The 27,635-nt window shown below is 46.2% G+C and overlaps 2 protein-coding genes across 2 annotated transcripts; one reads left to right on the top strand and one right to left on the bottom strand.

Moving 5' to 3' along the window:
* The first annotated feature begins 882 nt into the window (after positions 1–882).
* preb (prolactin regulatory element binding) lies at positions 883–4,784 on the top strand. Its single transcript, XM_060065193.1, has 10 exons — positions 883–1,052; positions 1,707–1,896; positions 2,138–2,336; positions 2,642–2,901; positions 2,998–3,078; positions 3,181–3,308; positions 3,435–3,608; positions 3,734–3,806; positions 3,900–4,062; positions 4,170–4,784. Exons 2-10 carry the CDS (start codon positions 1,762–1,764, stop codon positions 4,262–4,264), a joined length of 1,308 nt encoding a protein of 435 aa, XP_059921176.1. The 5' UTR covers positions 883–1,052; positions 1,707–1,761; the 3' UTR covers positions 4,265–4,784.
* A 13,270-nt stretch (positions 4,785–18,054) lies between these two features.
* On the bottom strand, positions 18,055–23,217 carry lyplal1 (lysophospholipase like 1). Its single transcript, XM_060065190.1, has 5 exons — positions 23,095–23,217; positions 22,400–22,499; positions 21,916–22,085; positions 19,849–19,964; positions 18,055–19,526 (listed from the first exon to the last, which is right to left on the bottom strand). The coding sequence occupies exons 1-5, from the start codon at positions 23,177–23,179 to the stop codon at positions 19,284–19,286; spliced, it is 714 nt and encodes a 237-aa protein (XP_059921173.1). The 5' UTR covers positions 23,180–23,217; the 3' UTR covers positions 18,055–19,283.
* Positions 23,218–27,635: the final 4,418 nt, after the last annotated feature.

The raw sequence follows: 27,635 nt of genomic DNA, 5'->3' as shown, positions 1-27,635 counted from the left end.
GGCTGTCGTTTGGCTCTCTCTCTCTCTCTCTCTCTCTCTCTCTCTCTCTCTCTCTCGTGCCCTTGAAACCCCTCAACTCTTTCTTGTCTTCACATTGCATATGATAATAGCATAATATTCAGTATACCAACCGTGCTTAACTCACCAAAATCAGGTGTTCGGATTATAATAGGATTATGTGTAAACATCACAAAGATAAGGGTAAACACTGTTGCCATGACAATGGACACAACCGCACAACCCTAGAAATGACATGAAGAAAACCATGCTTTTCCAAGGATGAATCTATGTCGGTGTCTCCTTCATAGGCATTTGTCATTTAAAGCAAATGTAATGTTAAAATTAAGAAGACCTGCACTCGCTCTCTGTAGTATGTTATCCTGTATCTGTTGTACTTACTGAGCACAGCCCGTCCCACAGTGGCTATCGGGCCTTCTCTCAATGAAGAGTGCAGCTCTTCATTGAATCTCGAATCAATATCAAGACCGGCGGTGGCCAATAGAACATAATTCGTTGACATAATCTCTCCAAATAAATGTATTTAATGAACCTTCAACAATTTGTCTATTCTGTATCTGGCTGTGTGTCGAATCCAAATAACGTTTGTAATTAGTTTTTACTTCCAGTTTAGACCAGTTAACAGTTCCGTTAGGTAAATAGTTTGTTCCTTGCTGTTAGCAAGACCGACAGTTTAACATTACTGCACAACTTTATGTTGATGTTGCATAACAGCTCTCCATTTGTATATAATAAATATAAATGAAGAACATGATATGTTACCCTATTGTAGGCTACTGGCCCCACGACTCTGGCCCGAGGCATGTCTCTGAAGTTACTCTGACGTTGCTATTTTGACTGTGACGCGATTACGTCACCCACGCTGCTGACGTGTAGGTAGGAGGTGTCTTCTTGTCTTCCAGAGGATTCAGCAGCTAGCTGTCAGCTTGTCTCTTTGTTTATTCTTTCGTTTCGCACTTTGCAATGGAATTATCACCTTTATACTACTGAGCTGAGGAAGTAAGAGCAGAAAAAAAGTCCGAGATATTGCACAGGTACTGAATCATGTCGCATGTTGATCTAGTCGGCAAGCAGAAGCTCCAAGCTAGCAGGTAGCTCCGCGTTAGCAGGTAGCTCCTAGCCAGTATGTAGTCTTAGGTAGAAGGTAGCTCCTAGTTTGTATTTATATCCTAGCTAACATCTGGTTCCTAGCAATTAGGTGGCTCTTAGCGATTGTAGCTGGCTTGGGTTGCGTTAACAATTATTTCAGCATTAACATCAGCAATCAGTCGACAATCGACACAGAACATTTGTATACATCCATAGTGCCATGTTCTAATGCTACAATGTACACACCATTTTAAGCCTTGTGTCTTTAAACATTACAACGGAATACATTCAAGCCTGCTATATTAAATAATAGTATAGCAGTACACCAAATAATATAATCCAAGAGGTCGTTAGTAACACAATTGTTAAGTAATATAATAAAGAGAGATTTAGTAATACATGTTGAATAAATAATAAAGTGCTCTAGTAACACAAAGGTTAAAGCCACGCAAGGCACAAGGTACAGTTTAACCAGGAAGGAACCTATAATGAGGATATGCATGCAGTAGTTGTGACGTGAGTTCAGTGTTTTTAGACAATTTTTAGTTTCTATCATGTGATTGTGGAATTAATGGTCTATCACATCCTGTTTTCCACAGGTTTAGGTTGGTGCTCACGTTTTATGAAGAGCTCTCCATTACCAACTTCACCAATATGGGGAGACGGAAGGTGCCAGATTTGTACAGAGCCCCATTCCCCCTCTACACCGTCAAGGTGGACCCCAAATCGGGCCTGGTGATCACTGCAGGTGGAGGTGGGGCATCCAAAACTGGGATTAAAAATGCAGTGGTAAGCAAATATGTGTTCTGTGTCCATATGACATTAAAGGAGGAGCAAAAGCAAATAACATCTCTTTCTCAAGTCATTTTTACAAAGAACACAATCTTGACATACTTATCTATTTACACACATAAGTATATGTGCTTCATACATACAGTAGGGATGTATTCTATATGGCACACTTCTATAGTCAAATATTGTACAATGTCTGCTTTGTCAGAAGATCTTTACTTTGTGCTCTATGTTGTAGCATTTTCTTGGCCTGGAGTTGGTGGGAGAGCACCAGTACAGTGCCACTCTGCTGCATGCTCATGACACGGAAACCCGCGCAACAATGAACCTGGCGATCGCCGATGGAGTTATCGCCGCAGGGCAGGACGGCAATTGTAGCATGATGCGATTTAAACAACGCCAGTCAAATGAGGGACGAAAAGCGTCTTCCAGCGAAGGTAGGGATGGTTTGTGACAAAGATGAACACAGCTCGTAAGCTAAATAAAAAAATATGTGTTAAAAGAAGCTGTCACCATGGTATTAAGCAAACAAGAGTGTAGTGCAAGACGCCTAAACACCCATCTGCTCCTTAATGTTCTTAAAGACCCTCTGTAATACCTTATTTGTTGTTTGTGCACACTTCGTTTGTTATGCTGTTTTATCTTGAGCAAAACCCGTTTTGATAAATATATTTTTTCTATCTCAAAAGGCTCTGCTTGTAAAATAAAGTTCAAATAACAGAGCGGAGTCTGTGTTCATCAGCGGCCTCTGGCGGGCAGCAGGGGAAGGCCCGGCGACGAACGGGGAAAGGCGACCAGGCGGCTAAAGACGGAGCAGAAGAGGCAGGGGGCATAGGCGCCTCCGACACTACGGACGAGACCACGCAGGTATCCGTGGAAACCGTCGGGGAAGTGCAGTCGGACCTCAACCCTGTGGACCCGCTGCAGAAGGTGGTGAGGTTCAGCTCGGACCTGAGCCTGCTCATGACGGGCGGCACGGACGGCCACATCCGGGTTTGGGAGGTAGGCTTCGCCGAGCGGTGTGTGATGGGACCACGCCTCTGCTGTTTTGAACCAGCCCTGATCATTTGACCCCTGCTCTCCCTCTCCTCTTCCAAGTACCCCTCCTTGAAGAAGAAGTTTGACTTCAAAGCACATGAAGGAGAAATTGAAGACTTGGACTTGAGTCCCGGGAATGAGGTGACACACGTTTAAACGTTGCCCGTCCCTCTGGAAAACACTACAGAATATGCATGATTCTTACAATAGACTAAACTGTGTGTGTGTTGTGTTGCTCATCAGCACCTCGTCAGTGTGGGCAGGGACTTTGTGTGCAGCGTGTGGAGCGGAAATCAGCTGGCCATGGGTCTCCGGTGGCAAGACACCATGCCTCAGGTGGCCGACAAGGCGTATCGCTACATGGCTTGCAGGTAACGACACATGATGTAATATCGAGTGGCACACCCCTAATCCACTTAGTTGAATAAACAGGGTATTCTTAATTGATTCCATTCATTCGGTTTTTCCTTTTCTGATTTTTATCTTCTCCCCTTCAGGTTTGGCAGGGTAGAGGACCAACCCACTGCCCTACGGCTGTATACGGTTCAGATCCCCCACAAACGAGACCGGAAGCCTCCCCCTTGCTATCTCACAAAGTGGGACGGCAAGAGCTTCCTGCCCATGCTGACGGCAGTCTGTGGCACTGAGGTCATCTCCAGCATGGCTGTCAGGTGAGGGACGCCCATGTGCTTTCATTAGAATAATGTGGTTGTCTTTATATGTGGTCATAGAAGTTGAGTGCTGTTGGACAAAATGATCGTTGGATGAAATTTTCCGCTGTCTGCTCGTTTCAAAGTGACTCTGGAACCTTCATCGGCCTGGGAACTGTGACGGGATCTGTAGCGATCTACATTGCGTTCTCCCTACGGGTAAGAAGCAAAAATTGACTGTCGGCACCCTTCGCTTTCAGAACGCGAGTAGACTTTTGGACTTCATGCTGCTGTCCTTCTCTCCCTGTGTAGAAGCTGTACTACGTAGAGGAGTCCCACGGCATCGTTGTGACGGACGTAGCATTCCTGCCCAACTCGTTGAAGGGGAACGCCCTCAAAGGCAGCAACCACGAAGCGGCCATGTTGAGCGTAGCCGTCGACAGCAGGTGTCAGCTGCACACCGTTCGCAACAGAAGTAAGCACTGACCAATGTCAATCCAAAAAGAAACATGCTTACGGCTCCTACAAGAACTTCCCCTTGACTCTCCCCTCTTTCTTCCTTCGCTCCCCGTGTCGTGGTAGGATCCTTCCCCATATGGCTGGTGCTGGGCTTCTGTGCCGTGATGGTGGTGGCGGTGATTCTGCTGCTTCAGTCGCTCTTCCCTGGCTTCATGTGAATCCCTCTGAGCACTAGAGAGCGGGCAAGCCTCGGGGGGGGGGGGGGGGGGGCCGTCGTCGTAAATCACTGAACCCTCCGCTGGGGCCGCACAGCCATGGGAGATTGGGCTGTGCATCGTCCTCTCCCTACCTCACAGTGGGGTTGGGGCGGGGGGTGAACCATAACCACCAGGGCACTCGTTTTTTAATTTGACATCTGCTGCTCCCCCACCGCAAAACATCTCAAAGCCTAACGATGACTGTTCAAGTCGCTCTCAGAAGCCTGTGACGTCACCGCCTCCCACTGTTCCGTGGGTCTCATCTCATGACTTGTCCTCCTCCTCCTTTGTGAACGACTTGTACTCGTATGGGTGAGAGGCTTGATTCCATTTTTGTTTTCTTTTTGGGGATAGGTCGGGGCTCGTGGTGAGAGGGGGGGTCCAGCTTCCAGTCATTTATAATTAATGTGCAGATTGGGGCTTTTTTAAATAAGATATTTAAAGAATAATGTAAAGATATATAAATATTCTTGAAAATAGATTCATGTCTTCGTGTCTTCTTTTTTCTTTCACATGCACTTAGTGGAGTGCAGAAATACCATCCATTGTCTCCATATCATGGATCTTAATTAACTATTTCTCTATTTCAAATACATCCACTAGTGGGCAGCATAGACCCTTCATTTGTTAGTTACTTGAAAATGATGAGATCTAAATGGCTTAGCAATACAAATGGCTTTGGCCCATACAAATAATGATGTAATAGCTCAAATAAATGTGCTTGTGGGAGTGATTAGGATTACCAACGGTTGAAAGCCTCCAAAGTGTTATGTACCTTTTGTACAATTGCCAATGTGAAAGAGAAAAGAAGGGCATAATGAATCCTTTGTAAATTGAACCTAATAACAAGTATGTTTGGAGACTAAATGTGAGAGCGAGCTAAATTGTTTATAGATGACACTCTGAATAGTGTTTAGTGTTTCTGATCCTCCTACCATCCATTTTCCAGTTCAAAACAAGCAGATGCACTTTTGCACACCCCGCTCCCCCGACCACACAGAGCACTGGTGGTTCTCTTGATGGATTTATTTCCAGTAGGTGGCACCATATGGCTGGTGAAACGTGGAGGCATGCAAGGGATGGAAGTTCCTGTTGATTTAACCTACATTGTGCTCATCTCAAGCTTGGAGACAGGCCTTCAAAGTCACAGGGTATAGTATATCTGTCCCAGATTCCCGGCCTAGTCTATTGATCAGAGGTGTGATATGGTTGCCGTTTTTATGAATTAATTGTATCAATTCATTAAAAGCCCAAATCAAATACCGGCCACCGTTACTGCACTTTGTTTTCACATGGATCACATACAAGATGACGTTATGGAAGCCTAGCAGCCACGTGTACACAGAGCCCCCCATCCATCCATCCAAACACACAAGCTCATTATTTTCACCAAATGGTAAACCAGAATTCAGACACTGTTCAAATACAACCCCCCCCACCCCGATCCCTTTCCAAGGCCCAGACAGTCTCCCCCTACCCCCCCTCTTCGTCAGCAGTGGGCAAGAAACCCGACGCCCGCCTCACCTACATTAAACGTCCAACAGGAAGTGAAGTCCAACCGGAAGTGAAGTCCAACAGGAAGTGCGGAGACCCCAGACAGGCTGGTGTCTCAGAATCCACTAAAGAGGAACAAATGCAGACTTTTATTTTTCGTTTTGAGTTTAACCCTCTGACATTGCACATACCCTCCACTGTCTCAGACACTCAGTGCCTTGGGAAACTCACTGGTGAAGTGGAAACATTCACCCAGATGGGGTGAGGAATGGCAGAAGCGGGCCAGTCACTTAGGTATGGGCATACATTATCTCCACCAAACCCACCCACGCTGTCTGCGTAGAGAAAGTAATGCCGCTGGTTGGTTCAAACTTGCTTTTTTGAAGTGTTTTAGAATGCATGCCTAGGCCCCTGGCTGCTTATCTTGGAAAGCGTTCACTGATTAGGACTGTTGAGGTGCAATTTGAGCGTGAGTAACCCTGTGGGTTTATGTATAGCTGACAAAGGCCTAAATGAGTTTGAATATTTTCTGTCTTTTCATTGACTATTCTGATGTTTAAAGAATGTTTTCTTATTATAATGAGGCTTTCCACGTAATGATAAAAAGTTATCAATTAACCAAAAGTTAGGCCGGTTGCGTTGTCTTTGGCTCCTCTTGCTTCACGCATTGAAACATGGCCGAGGTGAACAGTTCCTCAGCGGCCCAGTTGGATAGTTAGCGCTGAACGGTTGAACAGGTTTCAAAGGTGTGAGATAGAAAGCATAAACCATGCGTGTTTCCACTATAAAGGCAGGCTCCACTGATTGCCTCTTCACATGCCCTGAAGATCAAGCGTTTCAAATTAAAGTGAAAAAAAAAAACTACAAACGTTCTCTATGATCCAAAATCTTTTCCCGGGGGTCAAAAGCCCATAAAACGCCAAATGACTAATAAATCCAGCACCGTTGCGAGCATCAAGGGTAAAGCAAAACAGACAAACGGCGCAAACATTACTTTTCCTTTGTCAGTGAGGCCAACTACCAGGGCACCGAAGAACAGTAATGCTTAAGATACTAGGGAACAGCTATGTTAAGCATTTATATATTTTATGCTTAACATAGTGAATGAGTATACTGAGACATACTTAAAGGGAAAATGTATTGCATTTATATAACGTTTTCAGACCTCTGGCCACTCAAAAGCCCTTTTATTGTCATTCATACACACATTCATGCACAATTTAATTTTTTAAGTTTCATACGAATAAACAACAAAAAGTAGGCTACCGGTTAGGGATTTCATCCACTGGCCTGCTGCGTGGTGTGGGTCTTATGTTGATGGAACACATTATCACTTCAACGTGTCTCCGCTCTCAATAGCCTTCCCGCTGCCTCCTAACACCCACCATGCACTCCTGTCAGCAACACACAGATAAAAAGACTGAAGCGCTTCAGTTTTTTAGCTTTAAGGTATGCAGCGCCAATAGATTTATAAATGTATAAGCGTAAACTTATATTGGCAACATAGAGACTACAGAACAACGTAAAATAGTACATTCTTTTTTTAACTTAATGGGTGGGTTTCATTACACCCGCTGACAATTACTTTGTGACGCAATCACACGATATTCTTTTTTTAAATTAAATAGTTACAGGAAAATAAAAAAAGAGGGCTTCCCTGAAAATATCATCAATGTGTGTGGGGGGGGGGGGGGCGTAACTGCCGGGGGCCCCCCTAATCTGGAATGATTCACCCCTTATGCCTGGAGGGAGGTGGGTGAGTCATTTTTTATAGATTTTCTTTAAATGGGGAGCCTCATCATCCCACGCCCTCCCGCCCGGCTGCCACCCTTCTCTGGCTCGTCTCATCCAGCCATCGTGAGCGCACTGCCGACCCATCTCCCTCCCCCCTGGGTGGTGCACCCCGTCCCGACCACGAGCCCGCCTGGGACACATTACTAGGCACACACACACACACACACACACACGCAATACATATATTTATACATACACACACGTACGTATCACACAAATAAATAGGCTGCCAGGCTCGTGAGGTGGGAACGCCGGAGGCCAGGGTGGTCCATCCCTTGACACATCACAGAATGAGGGACGAAGTAGTGGCTGAAGTTTCACTTAAATCATGCTGTCCTCAGTGCTGATGACGTAGGGATTGTTTTTTAATGGGGTATTTGGGGGAAATGTAATTGAGTTAAATTACCCTGTGTTCTAAGACGCTGGATTAACTTCAACTTTCAGCTTCAACTTTATTTGTCCCCAGAGCAGGACAATTAGTTTTGTTGCAAGACAAAGAAACAATGCAGACATAGATACAGGAGTAAAATATACAACAAGCCTATAGAGAACATCAAACAGATTGTTGTGTAGTCATAGGGAACGCGGTTCTGGTCCCTAGTTGTCTTTTCCACTCAAATAATTGTATCCAAGAATAAAGTGTAAAAGGGCTTACGAGAATAAAGTGCTGCATTTTGATCAATCACAACATCAGCATGTCACCAGTATAAATACAACATGGATATGTAAATACAATTAATCTCCAACATCAAACAAAACCATCACCATGATCACCCTTGTCACTTTCTTCATAACCCGTGCTATAGCTAGTAGAGTCCAATATCCAAAACCCCTAGGCCTAGGGAACCTGGAGTTGGTTAGGGTACTTAATGGAAGGGCTTTTTGGAAGCGTGGTTAAATAGTGTGGTTTGAAATGGGGTTGAAAGTGTGATTAAAGGCGTGGTTGAAGCGCGGTTGACAGCATGGCTGAAGGCGTGGTTTAAGGCCTGATTGAAGGCGTGGTTTAAAGTGTGATTGAAGGCGTGGTTTAAAGTGTGATTGAAGGCTCGGTTTAAAGTGTGATTGAAGGCATGGTTTAAAGTGTGATTGAAGGCTCGGTTTAAAGTGTTATTGAAGGCGTGGTTTGTGATTGAAGGCGTGGTTTAAAGTGTTATTGGAGGCGTGGTTTAAAGTGTGATTTAAGGTGGGGTTGAAGGGGGGGTTGAAGGCGTGGTTGAAGGTGGGGTTGAAGGCGTGGTTGAGGGAGTGGTTGAAGGTGGGGTTGAAGGATAGTTGAAGGTGGGGTTGAAGGTGGGGTTGAAACCTTGCGCAGGGCAGCAATTCCGAGGGATCTCTGCCACTATTCTCTAAACTAAACCACTTGGCTGACAACTAAAGTATACAATTTAAGCTACAAAACTCAAACACACACACAAGCAGGCATATTCCATTTCATATGAATCATAACGTATAAATAATAAAAATCAAAAAATAGTCTGATAGACTATTTAATATACAACACATGACTTATTTTGGCGTACAAATAACCAACTCGTAACCAAAGACCACGCGCTATGTAAAATGTGAATTAACTTTTATTAGTAACTTTGGTAAGTTTCAGGATTAGGGTTAGGGTTAGGTTAGGTTATCGATGGAGGGGGGCCCAAAAAATACAGTCTGCCTAGTGTAGTCCATTCATTTAATCCAGCTCTGCATATGATAGGAAATGTCTGACTTTGGGGGTCAAAACTTTCTCTAATTTCAGTTTTCATTTTCATTACCCTCTGTATGAACTTGGCGGTGGCCTGGCCACAATGAGCTGCCACTGAGTAACATGGTGCCAGCAAGAAAACCCTGTCTCCAATCCCACACACACACACACGCGTACACACACACACACACACACACACACACACACACACACACACACACACACACACACACACACACACACACACACACACACACACACACACACACACACACACACACACACACACACACACGAGAACCTAGGAGGCCCCTACACCATGCTGACGTCAGACACCCAGAGCTTTGGCTCATGGCTTGAGTGAGTGGGAGAGTTGTCACACAAAGCTAAAAATGGACACAGCCATGTATGTAAACATGCCCCACTCCAACCAGAGGACCACACAAACAAGGGAGGGGTGAATTAACTTAGCTTGAGCCGTTTCCCAACAACAGTCACATTATATTTTAGATTAGGTCAAAGAAACGTGTTTCATATATTCTCGTTTCGCCGAACTGTAATTATGATGCAGGGATGGAAGAGACTGTACTATGTATAGGTAGCCGTGTTTGTGTTTGTGTCGGGAGTCATGAATGTCAAAGAGCGCATTGTCTCTGACTCAAAACTCTGCTGTTGTTCTGACCCACAAGAAAGGCGTGATGTTTTTAGTCAGCTCGCGTAAAAGTCAGGCTTTTGTATAATTCTCCCTTTTTCTGTCTGTCTGGAAATTATGTCTTGGCTTCCTGTCGTACATTACCAACTCTGCTGGCCACGGTGGCCGAGGGGCAGACTCCAATAAAGAGAGGGACGGAGGGAAGGGGGAATTATTCTGGACCTAAACCCTTGATTTCTTAGCCTTCTATTTCAGTCGTCAATCAGAATACAATCAACTGACTGGGCATCTCCTAGTATCCATTTCCCCTCTTTCTCTCTCTGTCTCTCTGTCTCTCTGTCTCTCTTTCACACACACACACACATGTGTGTGTGTGTGTGTGTGTGTGTGTGTGTGCGTGTGTGTGTGTGTGTGTGTGCGTGCGTGCCTGTGTGCGTGTGTGTGGGTGTGTTTGCGTGTCTATCAGATAATCAAATCTGAAGTCACAACATGAAACGGCGCTCATGGTTTGGTTTTTCAGACAAGAGGTAATTAAGGGGAGGACGTTGAATACCGTGGAAACACAATGTCCCTCTGTCTGTCCGTCTGTCTGGGTCTATACCGTTCTTTTTTCCCCTCTCCTTCACTCTCCAACTATCTGCGGGTGTGCTGCACTCACCCCTCCACCCGCACAGTGGTGAGTTAGCCCCGCTGCGACCAGACGCTGGGGAAAATAATACTCGGGCAGACCAACGTCTTCATCACACACCACTTACGTCAGTGGCGAGCAGGTCCCACACAAACCCAACTTTTCTTCCTTTTTGTTTTTTTACATATGTATTTTTGCATCTCCAATTGTCAACATTGAGCGAGAGAGAGAGACGTATGACTGTCCTGGTGGTTAGTTCCTGGGGTCTTCCACAGACCGGGATCAGACACACTGTCTGCCCCGATGACTTACCGTCGTGACGGAGATGGCGGCGCAACTATGTCGGAACCACTGAGCCAGGGATGTGTGGCATATCTCGCACATATACGACTGTAAACCGCTCCCTGCTAACCACACACACACACACACACACACACACACACACACCCACATACATACGCTCAGGCACACACACACACAAACACACACACACACACACACACACTGCATACTTTGGTTCACACAAACACTTAATCACACACAAACACACACACACACACACACACATAAAGACACATACACCCACACACAACACAAGAAACGTACTTGAAAAAGGCACAGCCATCAAGACACACCGAGACACACAAATTCACACACACACACACACACACACACACACACACACACATAGAAACATACTTATAGCCAAAGACAGCAATACAAACCAAAAAGCACAACCCAACACACATACTCACACACAGTCTTTGGGGATTGTGGTGGGGGGGGGGGGGGGGGGGTCGTGGATTGCTGACGACATCACTCTCTTCAACATACGTTCTTTGAGATTTCAGCGGCGCAATGAAATTATACGTCTAGGCCTCAGGGCAAACACTGTGTTTCAGACGACCCTTCAAGCGACGGAGCGCTTCCCTGCAGAGGCTGTGGAGACGAAGATAAATATACTATTGTTTGTTGAGTGAGTAGGAGCCGATTCTTTATGGATGGATGCACCCCGCATTACGGGTTGAGGCTTCGTGACGTGTATCCCTGGGAATGGCAAATCTCTTTCAGACCACACTGAGAACGGTTACTGGTCAGATGATGTATTTTTATTTATGGGTGGTATTCATGGTTTGATGCACTCCATGCAGGGTGATCAAAATGTCCTTACTACTGTAATCCAATAGCAATTTAAAGTTTATTTCCTTTATTTATTTTGTCCAGTACATATGCTATTATTTAAAAGAAATACACACACCCACACACGTACACACGCACACACGTACACACAAACTCACGCACACACACACACACACACACACACACACACACACACACACACACACACACACTCACCCTGACTTCAGTACATACACAAGCGTAGGCAGGAAAGAAGACATCGGTCACACACACACTATATCAAAGGGTATTCAGACAATAATCTTTTACCATATGAAAGGCATCAAAAAAAGCCTTTTCAGTTCAACAGATCAAACGGACAGAGGCAGCGCGCCCTGAGAAGAATGCATTACATAAGAGCTATGGTTTTTACTATGAGACTATAAATAAAATAAAAACCATGAAAAAAAATATAGATATAAAATGAACAGTTCCTCTGGTAAAACAATTACTGAGCTCATAAATAACACGCCCAGCAAACGCCTCCACCAATCCTGGCACCCGAAGTCACACACAGCGGTGCGTGTGGATCTGCCAAGAGACGGCCATTCGGAAAGCCTGTGACAAATACAAGAACAGTCTGTCTGAAACAAAGTGTTGTGCGTGTCACCGGGGGCCGGACGGACAACCATGAGAACTCTGTGCAACGTCTCCACGAGGCCAGCGTCTTCCGCCATAACTCGGACTGAATCCACACACCCTGCTACCGAGAGACGGTTTGTTATTGTGAGTTCTAAAGGTCAGGGGCAAACATCTTCTTCCGCTGTCAAGAATGAAGGAGTCTGGTCATAAAATCACCAGAAACTATCAATGTGTGTGATTGTAAAACAGCCGGGTGTGCGTGTGTGTGTGTGTGTGTGTGTGTGTGTGTGTGTGTGGGGGGGGGGGGGGGGGGGGGGGGGGGGGGGGGTTGGGGGGGGGGGTTGATAAGGGGTAGCTGAAACCGTAGCCGCAGCCGTAGCACAGCGCCAGCCCATTGAAGACGAGGGTTGAGGAAGGGAGCAAATAAGCTGGGGCCCCGAGGTGCTGCAGAACAGATAGCCGGGGCCCGCAAAACTAATGCAGTGTGGACGGTGAGAGAGCCTCGGCGGACCCTCAGAGCACACAGGAGGCAGTGTCTCCGGGCAGTAAGAGAGTTAGAATAATATATGTGTTGGATCGGGGCCCACTTTTTAAGAAGACGGGGCGGACTCCGAGGGCAGTGGTATAATCTTCAGAGAGGACTCGCAGGGTCTCTCCGTAATGTCAAAGCCCCCTCTGAAAACGCCTAAATTGAATCACTTGTAATGGACGAGCGAACCAAAGAAAATGACACAAAATTTGATTTCCTGAAGCGTTCAGGTTCTGCACTCTCACTCTTCAGATGAGGATCAACTTTTTCCCTTTTCCGCACGGGAATGAAGGAGGGGGAAGGAGCCGTGTCGTATTTCTTGATTTGATCACGCTTTGAAATGTTAATAGGACAAAATTTAAATATGATCCCTCTTAAAAATAAGCAGGGGCAGGGAGGGGCATATTGTGATTGGAAGCGCTTCAGTGTTTATCCTGCTCTCCGCTTCGCTCTCTCCGCCTCGACTGGGTTTTCTCTGGCAGGGACGATCCCGCAAACCCCCTCCCCCCCCTTCGTTCAATATATGGTACTGGATGGACCCGAGCAAACGGAGTGAGTTTCTGTCACCCTAAGGGCTTCGGCTGCCAAACCCAGCCCTCTCCCCTACCTCCCTCCCCTTCCCCCCATAACAGAGAAGGAAAACATGGCAGCACCCACAGGCCCATGAGTCAACATGGCCTCCATCCTTCAGTGGAGCCAGCAGCTGCTTTTCCAATCACAGGAAAACCTATCAGCGGCGCTGGTGTGGATCACAGGCCAGTACAGACTATATTCTCTCTCTCGCTCTCTATTTATCTCTTCTCACTCTCTTTCTCCCTCTCTCTATCTATGTGCTCTCATTGTGGCTCACATGCAACACCCACAAAGGACAGAGTGTACACGCACACACTCAAATAAATAAAGACGCAAGGACACACGCACAAACTCGATCGCTGTTGTCACATCACATCCATGGGCACTTCATTTTCTCTCTCTGTCGATATGAGGTCAAAGGCAGAGTGATTCATGGGGCAGTAATGAAATCACCACATCTGAAAATACCTGGATGACTAAACGCTGGCATTTTGGCTGCAACCGGCAATGACATCATCATCATAATACAGTATGGCCATAGAGGTGCAGAAAAGAACCAGCATTTTTCTTCTTTTACAGCATTCATTGATGCCTCTTTCGTTCTTCCTGAGAGGAGAAAAAAGTGTTTCCTCTGCCGGTTCAATATAGAGAGAAATAAGAAATGGCATGACATCACCAACGTGTGTAATATGTAGTGTTTAAATATTATACTAATAATAAAAAGTGTACCCAGTTTTGACATACATAACACAAGCGTGGCAGGAAATGAATTTGGAATTAAATCACATTTCACATTTCATTCACATTTGATTCTAATATTCAATGGGGATAATTATGCTCCGGACACATAATACATGAATGTGCTAACTGCAGAAACAAGCAAAAGACTTAATAAAGCCAGACGAAGATAACAATGCATGTCCTGTTCCAAACAATATAAGCTGGTGACATATTTTTCCAGAATGCCATGGTTGGGTCCTACATTTATGTAGCCAACTTATATTAAAAGCAATTCAAACAATTCAGCAGTGTCACAAAACCGGCATTCAATTTGCCAAACGCCACTGCCAGTTGTAGAGTTAGTTGTGAAACAAAAGCTTTTACCATGTTTATTTGCGGCAGATTTGTCCATAATGTACTGAGTGGGATTTTAAAGCCTTGTTAATCTTGAGTTTATGTCCATAAACTCAGTCTGTTAGCAACAGGGGGAAAAAGTAGAAAAGAAAAAAATAAAGAAGAAAAAAGCAAACTCTAATTGAATTACAAGATTTCTGATGAGCTATGCTAAAACAGAGATTTAATGATCTCTCGTGGAAAAGTTCCCCCAAGTAATGGAGAGGCGAATGCGTAGACCTATAGGAGGAGGGTATAATTTGAGAAAAGGGGCCACAAAGCTGGAGCAGAGCCAGGTCTTAGATGACTTCTGATGGTGTTTGTGTGCTGCTGCCTTTGGGTTATAGAGGTAAAAAAATATATATCAAGCCCCGGTATTTAGCCCTGCTGCCACGGATGTCTTTTAAGATGGAATGACAGAGAAAACAGGAAAAATTAGATGTCCCTCTTTGAAGAGCAGGGTGGTCCATCAGTCTTCCTAATACCTCTATCATCTAGTTTGCCGTTCCTCAGTCATACTACCTTCCGCTTGCTTTAAAGCGATATTGGTGGGAAGTCATGAAAGAACAAACAGACCAACATACAGACACACATGGCCGTAAAGACAGAGGAATGGAGACACTGACCAACCAAGCCCATTCTAGAACCATCCACATATTTCATTAAAAAACTTTTGTCATCAGCATAGAGGATTAACCTCCACTATAGCGTCTGCCTATTTGCGAGGTCACAGCTGCTCCTCAAGTGCTCGCTGAGAACAAACCGAAGCGGTTAACCTTCAAACCACTCCACCTTGCACTGAACATGTTCCTACAGCTTCTGCAGACGTTTCCTGCGTGCGCGGGATGAATGGCTGAAGGTTAACAGGGGGGAAGGTTAAGGGCAGGATGTGTGTAAGCTGGAGGGCAGGTTGTTAAAGAGATTATTAATGCTGGTAAAACAACTCACCTGTGTTGTCGGATGAAAGGAACTCCTCCGAGCGAGATCGGGTGACATATTGCTCTCGTAAGCAATCGGAGAGAGGAAGACAAGCCGAAAATATTGTGCTTGAAGGAGACATATCTGTATACTTACCTGTTCCTTTGGTTTGAGCTCTGTGCTCGGGATGGTTCTCTAGTTGCCAGTTCAACCTCATCAGAATATTACCGCCGTGTGGTGGTATGCATACGGTAGATCGTCATTTCATGCTATCGTTAGTGTTCAATTGAGCATCAGAATGGGCCACACAGTGGCTTGACCGCATTGGCTTTGGATGTGGCATGACAGATGGCGTTTGCTCGTTGGTTTTAGCATCAAACGGCTGTCGCCCTTGGGCCCTGTGCTGTTTTAGCGCATCCGTACATAAAAAAGAAATAATGAGTGGGTCAGGGTGGTCAAAGGGGAATGGGGAGAATCGTGCAAGCGAACAGATGGGCCACAACCAATTTGAACCCTTTATGGCTGCAGTTTACCCTCAGATGGAAACTTTCCGAGGGATAATGCACCATCTTAATAGGTATCATCACAAGTAGTTCCAGGAAAATGACGGCGGATTGCGTTCACTTTACAAATCATAACCCTATGGAGTGAATTTTGAGGTGGGAAGGGGTATTCCTTTCCTGCAACCCTCCAATTCCCAGTGAAATGCATGATGCAATCATGTCTGCATCGGCACAACATCCCTGCACATTGCATTCGGCCTCCTGTGCAAACACCTCCCCGCCCCCCCCCCCCCCCCTGCCCCCCCATGTCCACGAACAATCCTACCATTGCAAGGGCATAACCTCCCCCCAGATACTTGGATCCAAATGAACGGGCTTCAAATCCATCCAGAGAAATGTGTCTTTTACTGTACAGGGGAATCACTTCAAATCATGATAGAGTTGGGCTGCATTGAGTCCCAGGCTTGGTAATCAAGCGCTGACCTTTTAATGGGGGGTGGGGATGACTGATCTGGAGTCTGTCAGTGTTTCGGACTCCCTCGGCCGGGAATTCCTCCTGTAGCCCGGCCGCTCTGGAGGGGCTCCACGTGGAAAGTACTGCGCAGTGGAAACTGGCAGCCAAAAACGCTTCGACTCTACAGTCCGCAACCCTTCCAGATTAGCATTCCTTCCCCCTGACACACAGGCGGTGAAGCGTGTCCTAGTCCCACCATCAGGGGGCGAGGTTTGGTCCGGGTGTGGGGGAGGTGGTACACGGGTGGGCGTGAGTGGGTACGGGAGGGACAACCGTAACCAAATATGATAATGCTAAGCTGATCAGCGCTGCATGCTGACTCTGATGACAGCCTTACACTAAGAGCAAATCATTATGCGAGTCGCCAGCAAACCCTGAGAAACCGGCGTCCAAAAACCAAAGAGGCTTCAATGGGTGACAGCGGTGAGAAAGTGTAGTGAAACAGTGAAAGAAGGCGGTACCGGGAAGTGGCCCAGGGTTCTGGAGAGAATAACAAGGACATTTCCTCACCTGGCTTCACCTAGGGAGGAGTAGACATCGAGGAGTCCTCTTTATTAGTTACATCAATTCTCATTATTAAATCATAAAACGCCTGGACGACCGCTGAGCCTCAAACCTACTCAGCCGGCCAGGAGAAGAGAAAGAGGGAGAGAGAGATGGGATGGAGAGAGGGAGTAGAGAGAGATTAGGAAGAGAGGTGTGGGGGTGTTATGGGAGTGACTGAGGTTTAGAGATCAAGAGGCAAGGCGAGAGTGCCAGGCCAAGAGCAGGGGATTGTGGGACCTAAGGGAGAGAAAGGGGGAGGGTTGCAGGAGGAGACAAGGTTTTGGGGATGGGGGGAGGGGGGCTGGGGGGCTCTGTGCTGGCCCCTCAACAGTAGCATTCTTTCACACATAGCTGGAAGTAATCAGCGATCGGGCCCAGAATGAAACTCTGAACTTCCTTCTTGTTTGCTTTGGCCGCACTTTTCTTTTCCCACTCCCTCCGCCCCAGAAATGAAAAAGAAAAATACGAAGGCCCAGGTTTTCACCCCGATCATGGGGTGCACCTTTCTACTCTCCCCCAGCCCTGCGGCGTCAACTCCCTCCCCAACCTTCCCGAGATGATCTCAACGAGGTTGCCTAATCAGAGTGCAACCGATACTCGCATTTCCATCCAGTCCAGGAAGGGGGAGAAAAGAGAGAAGAGAGAGAGAGAGTGATAGAAGATGATGAGAAAGAAAGAAGAGAATGTATTACGAACAAGGTTGAGGACATGTAGCAAAAAAAGCGTTAAAACGATTTGTGGAGCCATTATCTTTCTTGGATCTGTGCGAATCTGTTGTGGGAACGACGTATGTCTGCCCTGGGGAGCGAAGGAGCTGAGTTCAGAAAACGTGTCTCGTTGGTGTGGAGTAAGTACAGTGGGGATAAAAACAGATGCTGAAGGTTAATACTTCCTCAATGTTTAGAACAGGATGTTGCGAAAGCCACTTTTTGTTTTAACCCCCATGTGAGTTTGAATGGCCTTGTTGGCACTATAAAACCAAACTGTGTTCGAGCCAGGGTTTCCTGGAAAACAGGTTTCTATGCTGGAATGCGAATTTTGTAATAAGCGTTTATTTTGCAGTGAAATACATACAGTTTATGTCCTTGTGTTACACTTCAGCAACAACATGTTTCCAGGGATGCTTAAGAGGACAAGGCCAAAGTCATTCTGGTTTTCTTATTGCAGGGATCCCCTGTGAAATGCCCACTGCAAAACCTCAGCTCTATCATACAGATGTTTAAGAAGAAAATAGTGTCTGTGTGACTTTATTTCACATGTCTTTGTTGAAGACAGGCAGTAATCTCCTATTTGCTCGCAAATTTCAGTGAAATACAGGCAAAATCATTGCTTAATGGTTTTTATTGGGGATGTTGGCAATGTCAGAAACAGATTTTGCTTTCCCCACATTAATATACAGTAGGGAATGATATGGATACTAATTGTGTGCATATTATGCACCGTGCACCACATGAAAGCTACACATGGAGCTGAAAACGGTTGGCTTTGCAGTGGGAGAGAGTATCCCTGACCTCCTTCCTCTATCTCAGTTCCCTTTCCTGCTATCTGGAGTGGCTTCTTAACACACACACTAGAGTTAATTAAAGGAGAAGGATGCAGGCCAATGTGTGGCGCACATAGGAATTCAAGTGCAAGTGTGCACAGGCAATGGTTTTGACAGCCTGCCTCATGTTAGTGGCCCCTTAATCAACATCATAGCAGTGTTATTCATTCAGTTCCTTCCACGCCTTTGCACTGTGTAGCCCTCACCTTCACTGCTAGCCGCAGCAGAAAAGTAGGAGGAATATTCCAATGAACATCAAAGATCTCAGTCCTCATGTTCAGACACAAGTTGAACACATCTCACAAGAACCGTTCCCATGTGAAGACGAGAAAGTGATTAAGGGGGAGCCAAAGCTGGGACATAATAACTGTAGCCGATTGCTACAGACTGTTGCGTTTGATACAGGTTAGGACTCCAGGGATATGGTCCATCAAGACAGACGGGGGCAGACCGTGCATGAATGAATTCACGCAGGCCTGTTCCAGTGTGACAATCCTCTGTGACGCGTGCACAGCTGCCCCATGTCTGCACATCAAGATCACAAACATTAAGAAAACGTTAACCTGAGAACATAAAAAGATAAGATAAAACTACTGTTTTTATTGACAGTATCTGAATGGCTATCGAGTTTGAGAGAGGCAGTTTGCAGCTTCGGCAGTGTCAATGTTTATTTTCCATGCCAATAAAGCTCTTGGTCTGTTGAGGGTTATGGCAGAGGGGGGTCAGGGGTCAGGCTGGAGGGGGGGAAGCTTGGTGAGGACCCAGGAGCGCAGCAGCTCCACCTCGGGTTGACACAGCTGGTGGTGGAGCCCCGGGAAGGAATGGAAGGTGCTGGCCATGCCAGCCTTCTTCAGCAGTGCTGCCGTGTCCTCTCCCCATTGGTGCAGGACCAGGTCGTCGCTGGTCCCGTGACACTGCAGGAGCTCGGGGAGGCCGCCGCCCACCCTCGCCCTCTCTTCCACCGCCTGCGGGGTTGGGGGAGAGACGCATCGCCTCAGCATGGAGTTTGTGGAAAAACTGTGAATCTCCATGCACGTACTTGTTATGCTCTCAGGCAGAATCGGCACACCTAAGTCATTTTTTGACCAATGATATCGGTACGGGATGTTTTAGTGAAGCCATGAGAGGTAAACCGGGATTGGTATGGTGCCTTAAGCATCCTGCTCAGGGAAGCCAGCCGATTGGCTGCGGATATTGGGGTTCAAAGACCCTAACCCCCAGACTATCCTACACGGATTAACAGCTCGAAACCCTTTGAAATCGCCATATCGTCACACGCGACTGTACCTTATACGCAACAGAATCCTTGTTCAGGAAGCTGGACAGGGCAAAAACTCCCGCCACCTCGGGATGGTAGCGACAAGCTAGGTGTAGCGCCATGGCTCCACCCATCGAAAAGCCCCCTTCCAGGAGCAGAGAAGGAAACACACACACACACACACACACACACACACACACACACACACACACACACACACACACACACACACACACACACACACACACACACACACACACACACACACACACACACACACACAGAAATGAGTTATCAAAATATTCACATAGCAGCAAAGTGTTTGCCAGGGGGAAAAAAATGACACATTCTCATTTTCATACCATGCAAAGGGTATCGTTTCGAAAACGCTCGCTCATGGCAGTCAGGGCTTTTCGGAACGGAAAATTCTCATCCCTCCCTTGAAAAAACTATTAAGATGAATAGGACTCGGTGGTTCCACCTCATCAGCCTTTTTATTTTTTTGGTCTCCTGGATGATCCACCCGGTTCATGAGCCTGTCCTTAATCTCACACTGCTGGGCACATCTGTGCACATCTGTGCACATGGCGTACCCATCATCCTCCCTGTCAGCCGGGGCACGGGAGGGAATGAGGGGAGGGAGGGGTTCACAAAAAACAAAACATCCCCGATTTATCTCTCGTCCCCTCGTGCTCCATCACACGAAATCTCCAGTCCTTGGGCAACATCCACTTTGTTGTTTGGCGGCGGCCATCCAAACATATTTGTGTGACACGTTTGTATACCATGTATGGCCCAACGTGTCTCGCAAGAGGAGAGGGTGGAGAGGGTGGGGAGGGTGGGGAGGGTGGAGAGGGTGGGGAGGGTGGAGAGGGTGGAGAGGGTGGAGAGGGTGGGGTTGGGGGGGAGGGGGGGGGGGGTTCCTGACTGCACTCAGGAGTTCAGTCAGGAACCTGGACACGTGAGCCCGAGGCAAGTTTGTTTGAATAAAATACAAAATACCAAACTTTTTCCACGGAAGGTTCTGGCACTTGTCAGTCCAACATGAGCGGGGCGAAGCGGACCCCCGCTTAAAGGGGAGCCGTGTTTCTCTGGGTATCAGCGGTGACTCAAATGAGTATTTATAGTTAATGAGAATATGTTCTGATTTAGTATGATAGTATTTCAGCATATTTCTCCCTCTTGAGCATGTGTTTTTCAAATCACTTTTCTCAGGAGCTGAGCTCTTCTGGGCTTTTCTGGTCCGAGTCTTTAACACAATACCGCCTACTATTCTACTAGCGTGCCTTGAGATGTTTCATGGCATGTAGGCTAACCACCCACTACTCTTAAGTGGTCTCCTTTCAGTGTATGACAATCATTTATACTTTCATATTAACATTAAAAGCACATGATGGCCTCCCACATGTTCCTTGTGGGAAACCTCTACCTTGGTTCGGACAAATTATTTATTGCGGTTGATCCAAGACGTTCCATTTGGTTGTTATTTATACGCCAACCCAAGTATTCAGGGTAAAAGCTTTTTCCCAACCTGACAATTCCCTTGCAATACCTTTTATTTTTTTACATTTGGAAGCATATAAAAGCACACAGTAACCCGATGACTTGCATTCTTCATTTTATATCATGAGACAGGGGAGGCAAGAACTCCAAGGCTACAATGGATTAGGGTATGTTTGACTGTGTGTGTGTGTGTGTGTGTGTGTGTGTGTGTGTGTGTGTGTGTGTGTGTGTGTGTGTGTGTGTGTGTGTGTGTGTGTGTGTGTGTGTGTGTGTGCAAAATAGGGCTTGCGTGTGTGTGTGTGTGCGTGCATGTGATTGTGTGTGTGTGTGTGTGTGTGTGTGTGTGTGCCTGCGTGTGTGTAGTAGGGAGGACAGGAACACGAGTGGGAAAATGCTATTTCAGAGATGAAATGAAACCAAGCTCAAGAGAAGGGTATGAGATCAAGATTGGAGTTCAACAAAAGGGGAGGAAAGGAAATAAAGAGACACGGAGAGGGAACAATACACGGCTGACTAACTACACAATGACCCAAACAATTGAACTAATCCTATCCCACATCGTTCTGTATTGACAACACAAATCCACTGGTTACCTATTATCATCCTGTGCTTGGGCACCCCGGCCTTCACCTCCTCCTCTATGACTCGGCCCAGCGCGCCACACACGGCGTTCACTGACTCCAGGTGCTCTGGAGAATCCCTGGAGATCTTGTGGCGGTCGAACCACACGGTGGACAACGCCCCCCTCATGGGCGTGTACGGCCTGAGCGGGGTCACAAGCGCCACGGGAAAAGAACAGTACGACACCGACATGATTATTAGGGCCGGCCAATCAGGCCGCATCCCGGGACGATAGAAAAATCTGTATCGATGAATGATGGTTGAAATTATTTCCCAGCATTATTGAAACACAGGTATTACCGTATAGTTACTTAAATTGCTTCCCAATTCAAAACCCGGAGAAAGTAACTTTATTGCAATGACTATCAACTTTTCGCGTTGTCACTAAAATCATCAAAGTGTTTAAACTAAATTAGCTTTCATGCTCGTGGGGGTGGGGTACCGGTTGTAGCCTACCTTGCGGGGGCCGTGGGATACACAACCCTGATGTGGCCAAATGCCAGATCAGGCACCGCAACATCTCGAACCCAGCCTCGCAGTCCCTGTCCAGTGTCACCTGCAAATTCGAGCAGAGACCACAAGGACCACAATTATAAGCGTAAATTTATGGTTATGTGTGACCATAAAAATGTTTTCTTTTTTTATAATTGCTAGGTTAAATGATGAAGACATATACCCATAATATATTCACATAATAGTCATATTTACAGTAAAATAGTATGCCTCCTACGTTTTGTTTGCCTGCCACGTCAAAAATAATTCCAAAGTACAGAAAGACCCTTTGACTTTACTATCCTAGTATTTACTATACTAGTTGTGTTAAAATTTATTCAATGACACATTTGTGACTTGTTTTGGTATAGCTAAACGTGCAATATGAATCAAAGAAGGACCATGATGTTGCTATTTCTCTGAAGATGATTTTATTGTAATGTATCTAGGTATGTCAACACGTGAGCGTCCGTTTCCAGTTCACCAGAGAAGATCCACTCCGTAATTTAAGCGCATGTCAGCTGATCAGGTCACTGTATGCAGGACTGGTATGTTTACATCACAGTCCGTAGCTTGACCAAAACGCGGAGCAAACGGTACATAAGAAACGAGGCCGATTGTTAACTATTGTTAACCATGCATAGTAATTGTATAAACACCTGATCCATGCAGGAAGATAATAGACGCAGAATGTTTTCCTGTTGGAGAAACCACACATCTCTGAAGTTTCTGCGCGGCAGCCATGACAGCTTGTGAGCCTCATGCGAGATTTTACACGTGACGTCACACGGACGAAGACTCGCGATATGACAACTAACCTTATATTTTAACCTTACATCGGGTTAATCATTAATAAAAAATCACGAGGATAACAAGAAACGAAGAACAATATTGACTTGTAATTATGAAAGGTATATCTACATTGGTATGTATGTAATACATACAAATTGCAATGATTGAACTTAAAACTATTATAAAAAATAAGTAATAGCAGGATATTGAGGCTAAAGCACTTCAGCAGTATTGGAAAAACACACTTTAAAGGGATCTGGAACGCTCTTTAAAAATGTGGCATGGATTTAGCATTTTTTTCTCTCCGTTTTATGCTGGCATTAAGAGATCAGGGAAGATTGGTACACCTGCTTTGCACTCCAGAATAAAAAACAAAAAGAGACAGCTTACTTCACAAACCCTAAAATAAGTAATTGAAGTTTGCGGGATTTATGTTTTGTATCGTGACAATTCTGAAGAAATCTAAATTTCTGAGAACGGAAGGCAACAGAGAACGCAGAATGGAAAAGAAAATCCTTGTGGTTGGTAGAGAGGTCATATTTTGAGAGGGTATGATGCATGGAGAGGACCTGGGGGAGATGAGGTGCTCTTGGTCTGGCAGAGGGTCTCAGGGCTGGTTGTTATGGGCGGTAAACAGGCTCTGTGTGGTGACCAACAGACAGTAGCTGTAGAGGGGCTGATCAATCAGACCATGATTCTTTCTGCAGCCCACACCAAGTCTGTACACACAATTCCACAGTGCATAGGACTACCAGACACACACACATGTACACGCACACACATGCAAGCACATACACACTTACGCACACACACACACACACACACACACACACACACATACACACACACACACACACACACACACACACACACACACACACACACACACACACACACACACACACACACACACACACACACACACACACACACACACACACATTCGTACACACTCACACGAGAGAGAAAGAGAAATGAAGACAGACATGTAAACAGATATTTCACAGGGCAGAAGAGGCTGAATTGTCTCCATATAGGATTATGACATCTCAGGCTTTTTCTCTCAAATTCTCCCGAAGCGGAACGCTAAAAGGATGATGAAGGGCCAGAGTACAATCATTGATATACTTATTTCCACCTTCGTATTGGTGGAAAGGCTTCATTATTATTATTGAAGAATTTCTGTTTATCATGAACCTTTCCCATTTTTATGATCAAGCTGTTGGAGGGATCATGGAGCTGGCCTGAGTTTAGAAGGAGGTTCAGTATTAGCTTGTGGAGGCCACAGGAGCCCGTGATCACAAAGTGCCAGTGGGGGGGCATAGAGAGTTGAACTAACCCGCTGCTACCTCACCATATCACAGTTGACTCCAACCTATGTTATAGTATGTAGCCTTGGCTGTTCCCTGCTCTGCTTTTATGGCCTCACATCAAAGCCCCGCTCGCTACAGTCTTGCCAGAGAGCACCACATAACTCAGCCAACATGAAAGAGCGGCCAACTGTAAATTTATATGGAGAGAAAAGCAAAGTAAACACGCTGAACCCTCAACACACCAGATAATGGAGAAGCACTGCCCTGCTTCTCTCTTCCCGGTGCTCTCTCCGTGACGCCGTTGGCGGCTTGTTATGCTTTCCTTTAATAAAAAAGAGAAAAATCTTACGATGTGTTATTGTGTAGGTTATTTATAACTTGTTATACCTACAGGTTTGGGGTGAACAGGAATGCTCGCACAAAGCTATGGAATTTTCCCAGTGAATAAGTCCCACGGTAGTGGGTGGACTTTGATGTGGATGAATGTATTCTCTGTTCTATCTGTGAGTGGGAAATTGAGAAGCTTGCATGTTAGCAGAAGGTCAACAGAAAGTGTGTCCTGTTACTGTACCGTTTTACTTCATTAACACAAAACGGCCTCTTGGGTCAGATGGAGTAAGGCGTATACCGGTCCCTCTCGTGGTTAAAGAAACAAAAGACATAATTATTCTATGTTGCTCCTGCTCCATATTAATCTCTCGTCCTTGGAACACTGCGGCCTCTGTGTAAGTGGACCTGTCATAAATGTGATGAAAATCAGGTTGTTGCTTTCCCCCCCCCCCCCCCCCCTTGCTTTTCTTTCTCGCTCTAAAGATGCGGTCCAAGGAAAGTTTTTCTTCACGGTTCAGAAGGCCTGCGGGTCAGCCGTGGGTTAGAGAAAGGTAAGTGCTCTTGGGGGCAGAAGGGTCTTCCCATTGCTCCGGGGAAACACCTGCTGCTCCCGGGGCCTCCGCTTCAAAACCATAACCCAGGGCTTCTGTGGCTCTCCCAACGACGGACAGGTTTCCATTACACAGGAAGAAAAAAGAAACTCCAGGGAGGTGAAGCAGTGTTTTGGAGCGGCGAGCGGTCACAATTTGCACCCGCTGCCAAGTTCCAGCAGTATTTTTGGAAAATGAAGGGGGAGAATGGAGCCAGTCGTCACATGGTTTTGCACGACACAGGGCTTCACCGGAGGGGATGTTGGACGAACGACGGCCCGTTGGAACGGATCCTCTGCTCTTTGTTTGGACGGGCCTGTCACAGAGAACGACTGGGAAGTAGGAATTTGTGAAAGTATGAAGGAGAGGGAACCAAGTCAAGGAACTGATGCAACAAACACCCCTTTAACTTGTCTTGCGTTTGTGTAAGAAGCACAGCCTGACCGTGACCTTCAAATGTATATGTTGTACAGGCACAAGGCTTGGAGACGTGGGAATGATTTCAGGACACATAACTGCAGAAAGACTCTGATATTTGGTGAAATCTAATATCCTTGGCTTAAAGCGGGATTAGTTTCTGATGTAATTAGCTCTCTCTCTCTGTGTCTTTCTCTGTGCAGAAAAGAACCCCATCTGTTCCCACATCACTGGTGCCACGAGAGTCCACCCCAAAGGTCCCCTCTGTTGTCTCAGACCCCCTCAACTGGCCTCCCGAGCCCCTTTGAAACCAAACACACGCAAATGACAAGGGTTATTATGTTTTTTTTCAACAACGGGTAAAACTAAAGACCAGGAAATATGAATGATCAAGGCCTTCGTGTGTCACACGACACCCGGTGAAGAAATGTACTGTTAATCTGGCTTTTCAGCTATTCGCTGCCAGCCAAAGGAACAGCACACCAGCAGTACATTTTGATCTCATTCAAGCTATGCAATCCTATATGCTTGACATTTCCATAGCCCCTCAGCACAATATAATACATTTCTATACCTTTCTCTCTTTTTCTGTGTGTCCAGAACGTGTGTTTGTGTGTGCGTGTTATGTGTCTGTGAGTGTGTGTGTGTGTGTGTGGGTGTGTGTGTGTGTGTGTGTATGTGTGTGTGTGTGTGTGTGTGTGTGTGTGTGTGTGTGTGTGAGTGTGTGTGTGTGTGTGTGAGTGTGTGTGTGTGTGTGTGTGTGTGTGTGTGTGGAGTGTGTGTGTGTGCATACATGTGATTATGTGTGTGTATGAGTGCGTGTGTGTGTGTGTGTGTGTGTGTGTGTGTGTGTGTGTGTGTGTGTGTGTGTGTGTGTGTGTGTGTGTGTGTGTGTGTGTGTGTGTGTGTGTGAGTGTGTGTGTGTGCATACATGTGATTATGTGTGCGTATGAGTGTGTGTGTGTGTGTGTGTGTGTGTGTGTGTGTGTGTGTGTGTGTGTGTGTGTGTGTGTGTGTGTGTGTGTGTGTGTGTGTGTGTGTGTGTGTGTGTGTGTGTGTTTTTGGAGGGGTCACAGAGGTTGTCACCCATTCAGGTACATCGGCACCATCTGGTTGGCTATCACTTTCCCACCTGTCAGCAGAGCTGCCAGAGCAGACTTCCAGAATGACATCGCAGACTCGCCGCTGCTCCCCGGGATCCGTCCACATCCGCCCCGGGATTCTATTCCTGTCGCCGCCGGCAGGCAGAGTGAGTAGCAAAAGTGAGGCAGGGAATCTCACAGGGGGGACATATACAGTAGAAGGGGCCCCCATGGTACCCCCTTCTCTGTAGTCCTACTCACCCGCCCATCCACCCCCCTCCACCCACACAGCCTTTATGCAACAGGAGTGGATTGATTTCAAAGACAGAAAGAGTGATTGGTGGAATGAATGAGGAGGGTGTGCAGACAGAGGGAGAGACGGAGAGGCAGAGAAAGAGAGAGAGAGAGAGAGAGAGAGAGAGAGAAGAGAGAGAGAGAGAGAGAGAGAGAGAGGGAGAGAGAGAGGGAGAATGAGAATGAGAGAGAGAATGAGAGAGAGAATGAGAGAGAGAGATGAGAGGAGAGAGAGAGAGAGAGAGAGAGAGAGAGAGAGAGGGAGAATGAGAGAGAGAATGAGATGAGAGATGAGAGAGAGAGAGAGAGAGAAGAGAGAGAGAGAGAGAGAGAGAGAGAGAGAGAGAGAGAGAGAGTACATAAGTGAGTGACAAGGGAGAAT

The sequence above is a fragment of the Gadus macrocephalus genome, chromosome 11, assembly GCF_031168955.1.
Source record: "Gadus macrocephalus chromosome 11, ASM3116895v1".
Lineage (NCBI taxonomy): Eukaryota > Metazoa > Chordata > Actinopteri > Gadiformes > Gadidae > Gadus > Gadus macrocephalus.
The sequence above is the reverse complement of the archived record's forward strand: the minus strand, read 5'-3'. Positions and strand labels throughout refer to the sequence as shown.

Bases quoted from the DNA above. Each gene is read 5' to 3' on its own strand.
- lyplal1 (XM_060065190.1), bottom strand. From the start codon at position 23,179: ATGGCTGCCGCGCAGAAACTTCAGAGATGTGTGGTTTCTCCAACAGGA. The intron at 22,500-23,094 runs GTGTTTATACAA...TCGAATTTGCAG, and splicing joins TATCTTCCTGCATGGATCAG to GTGACACTGGACAGGGACTG. The intron at 22,086-22,399 runs GTAGGCTACAAC...GACCCCGCTCAG, and splicing joins TATCCCACGGCCCCCGCAAG to GCCGTACACGCCCATGAGGG.
- preb (XM_060065193.1), top strand. From the start codon at position 1,762: ATGGGGAGACGGAAGGTGCCAGATTTGTACAGAGCCCCATTCCCCCTC. The intron at 3,309-3,434 runs GTAACGACACAT...TCTCCCCTTCAG, and splicing joins TATCGCTACATGGCTTGCAG to GTTTGGCAGGGTAGAGGACC. The intron at 4,063-4,169 runs GTAAGCACTGAC...GTGTCGTGGTAG, and splicing joins GCACACCGTTCGCAACAGAA to GATCCTTCCCCATATGGCTG.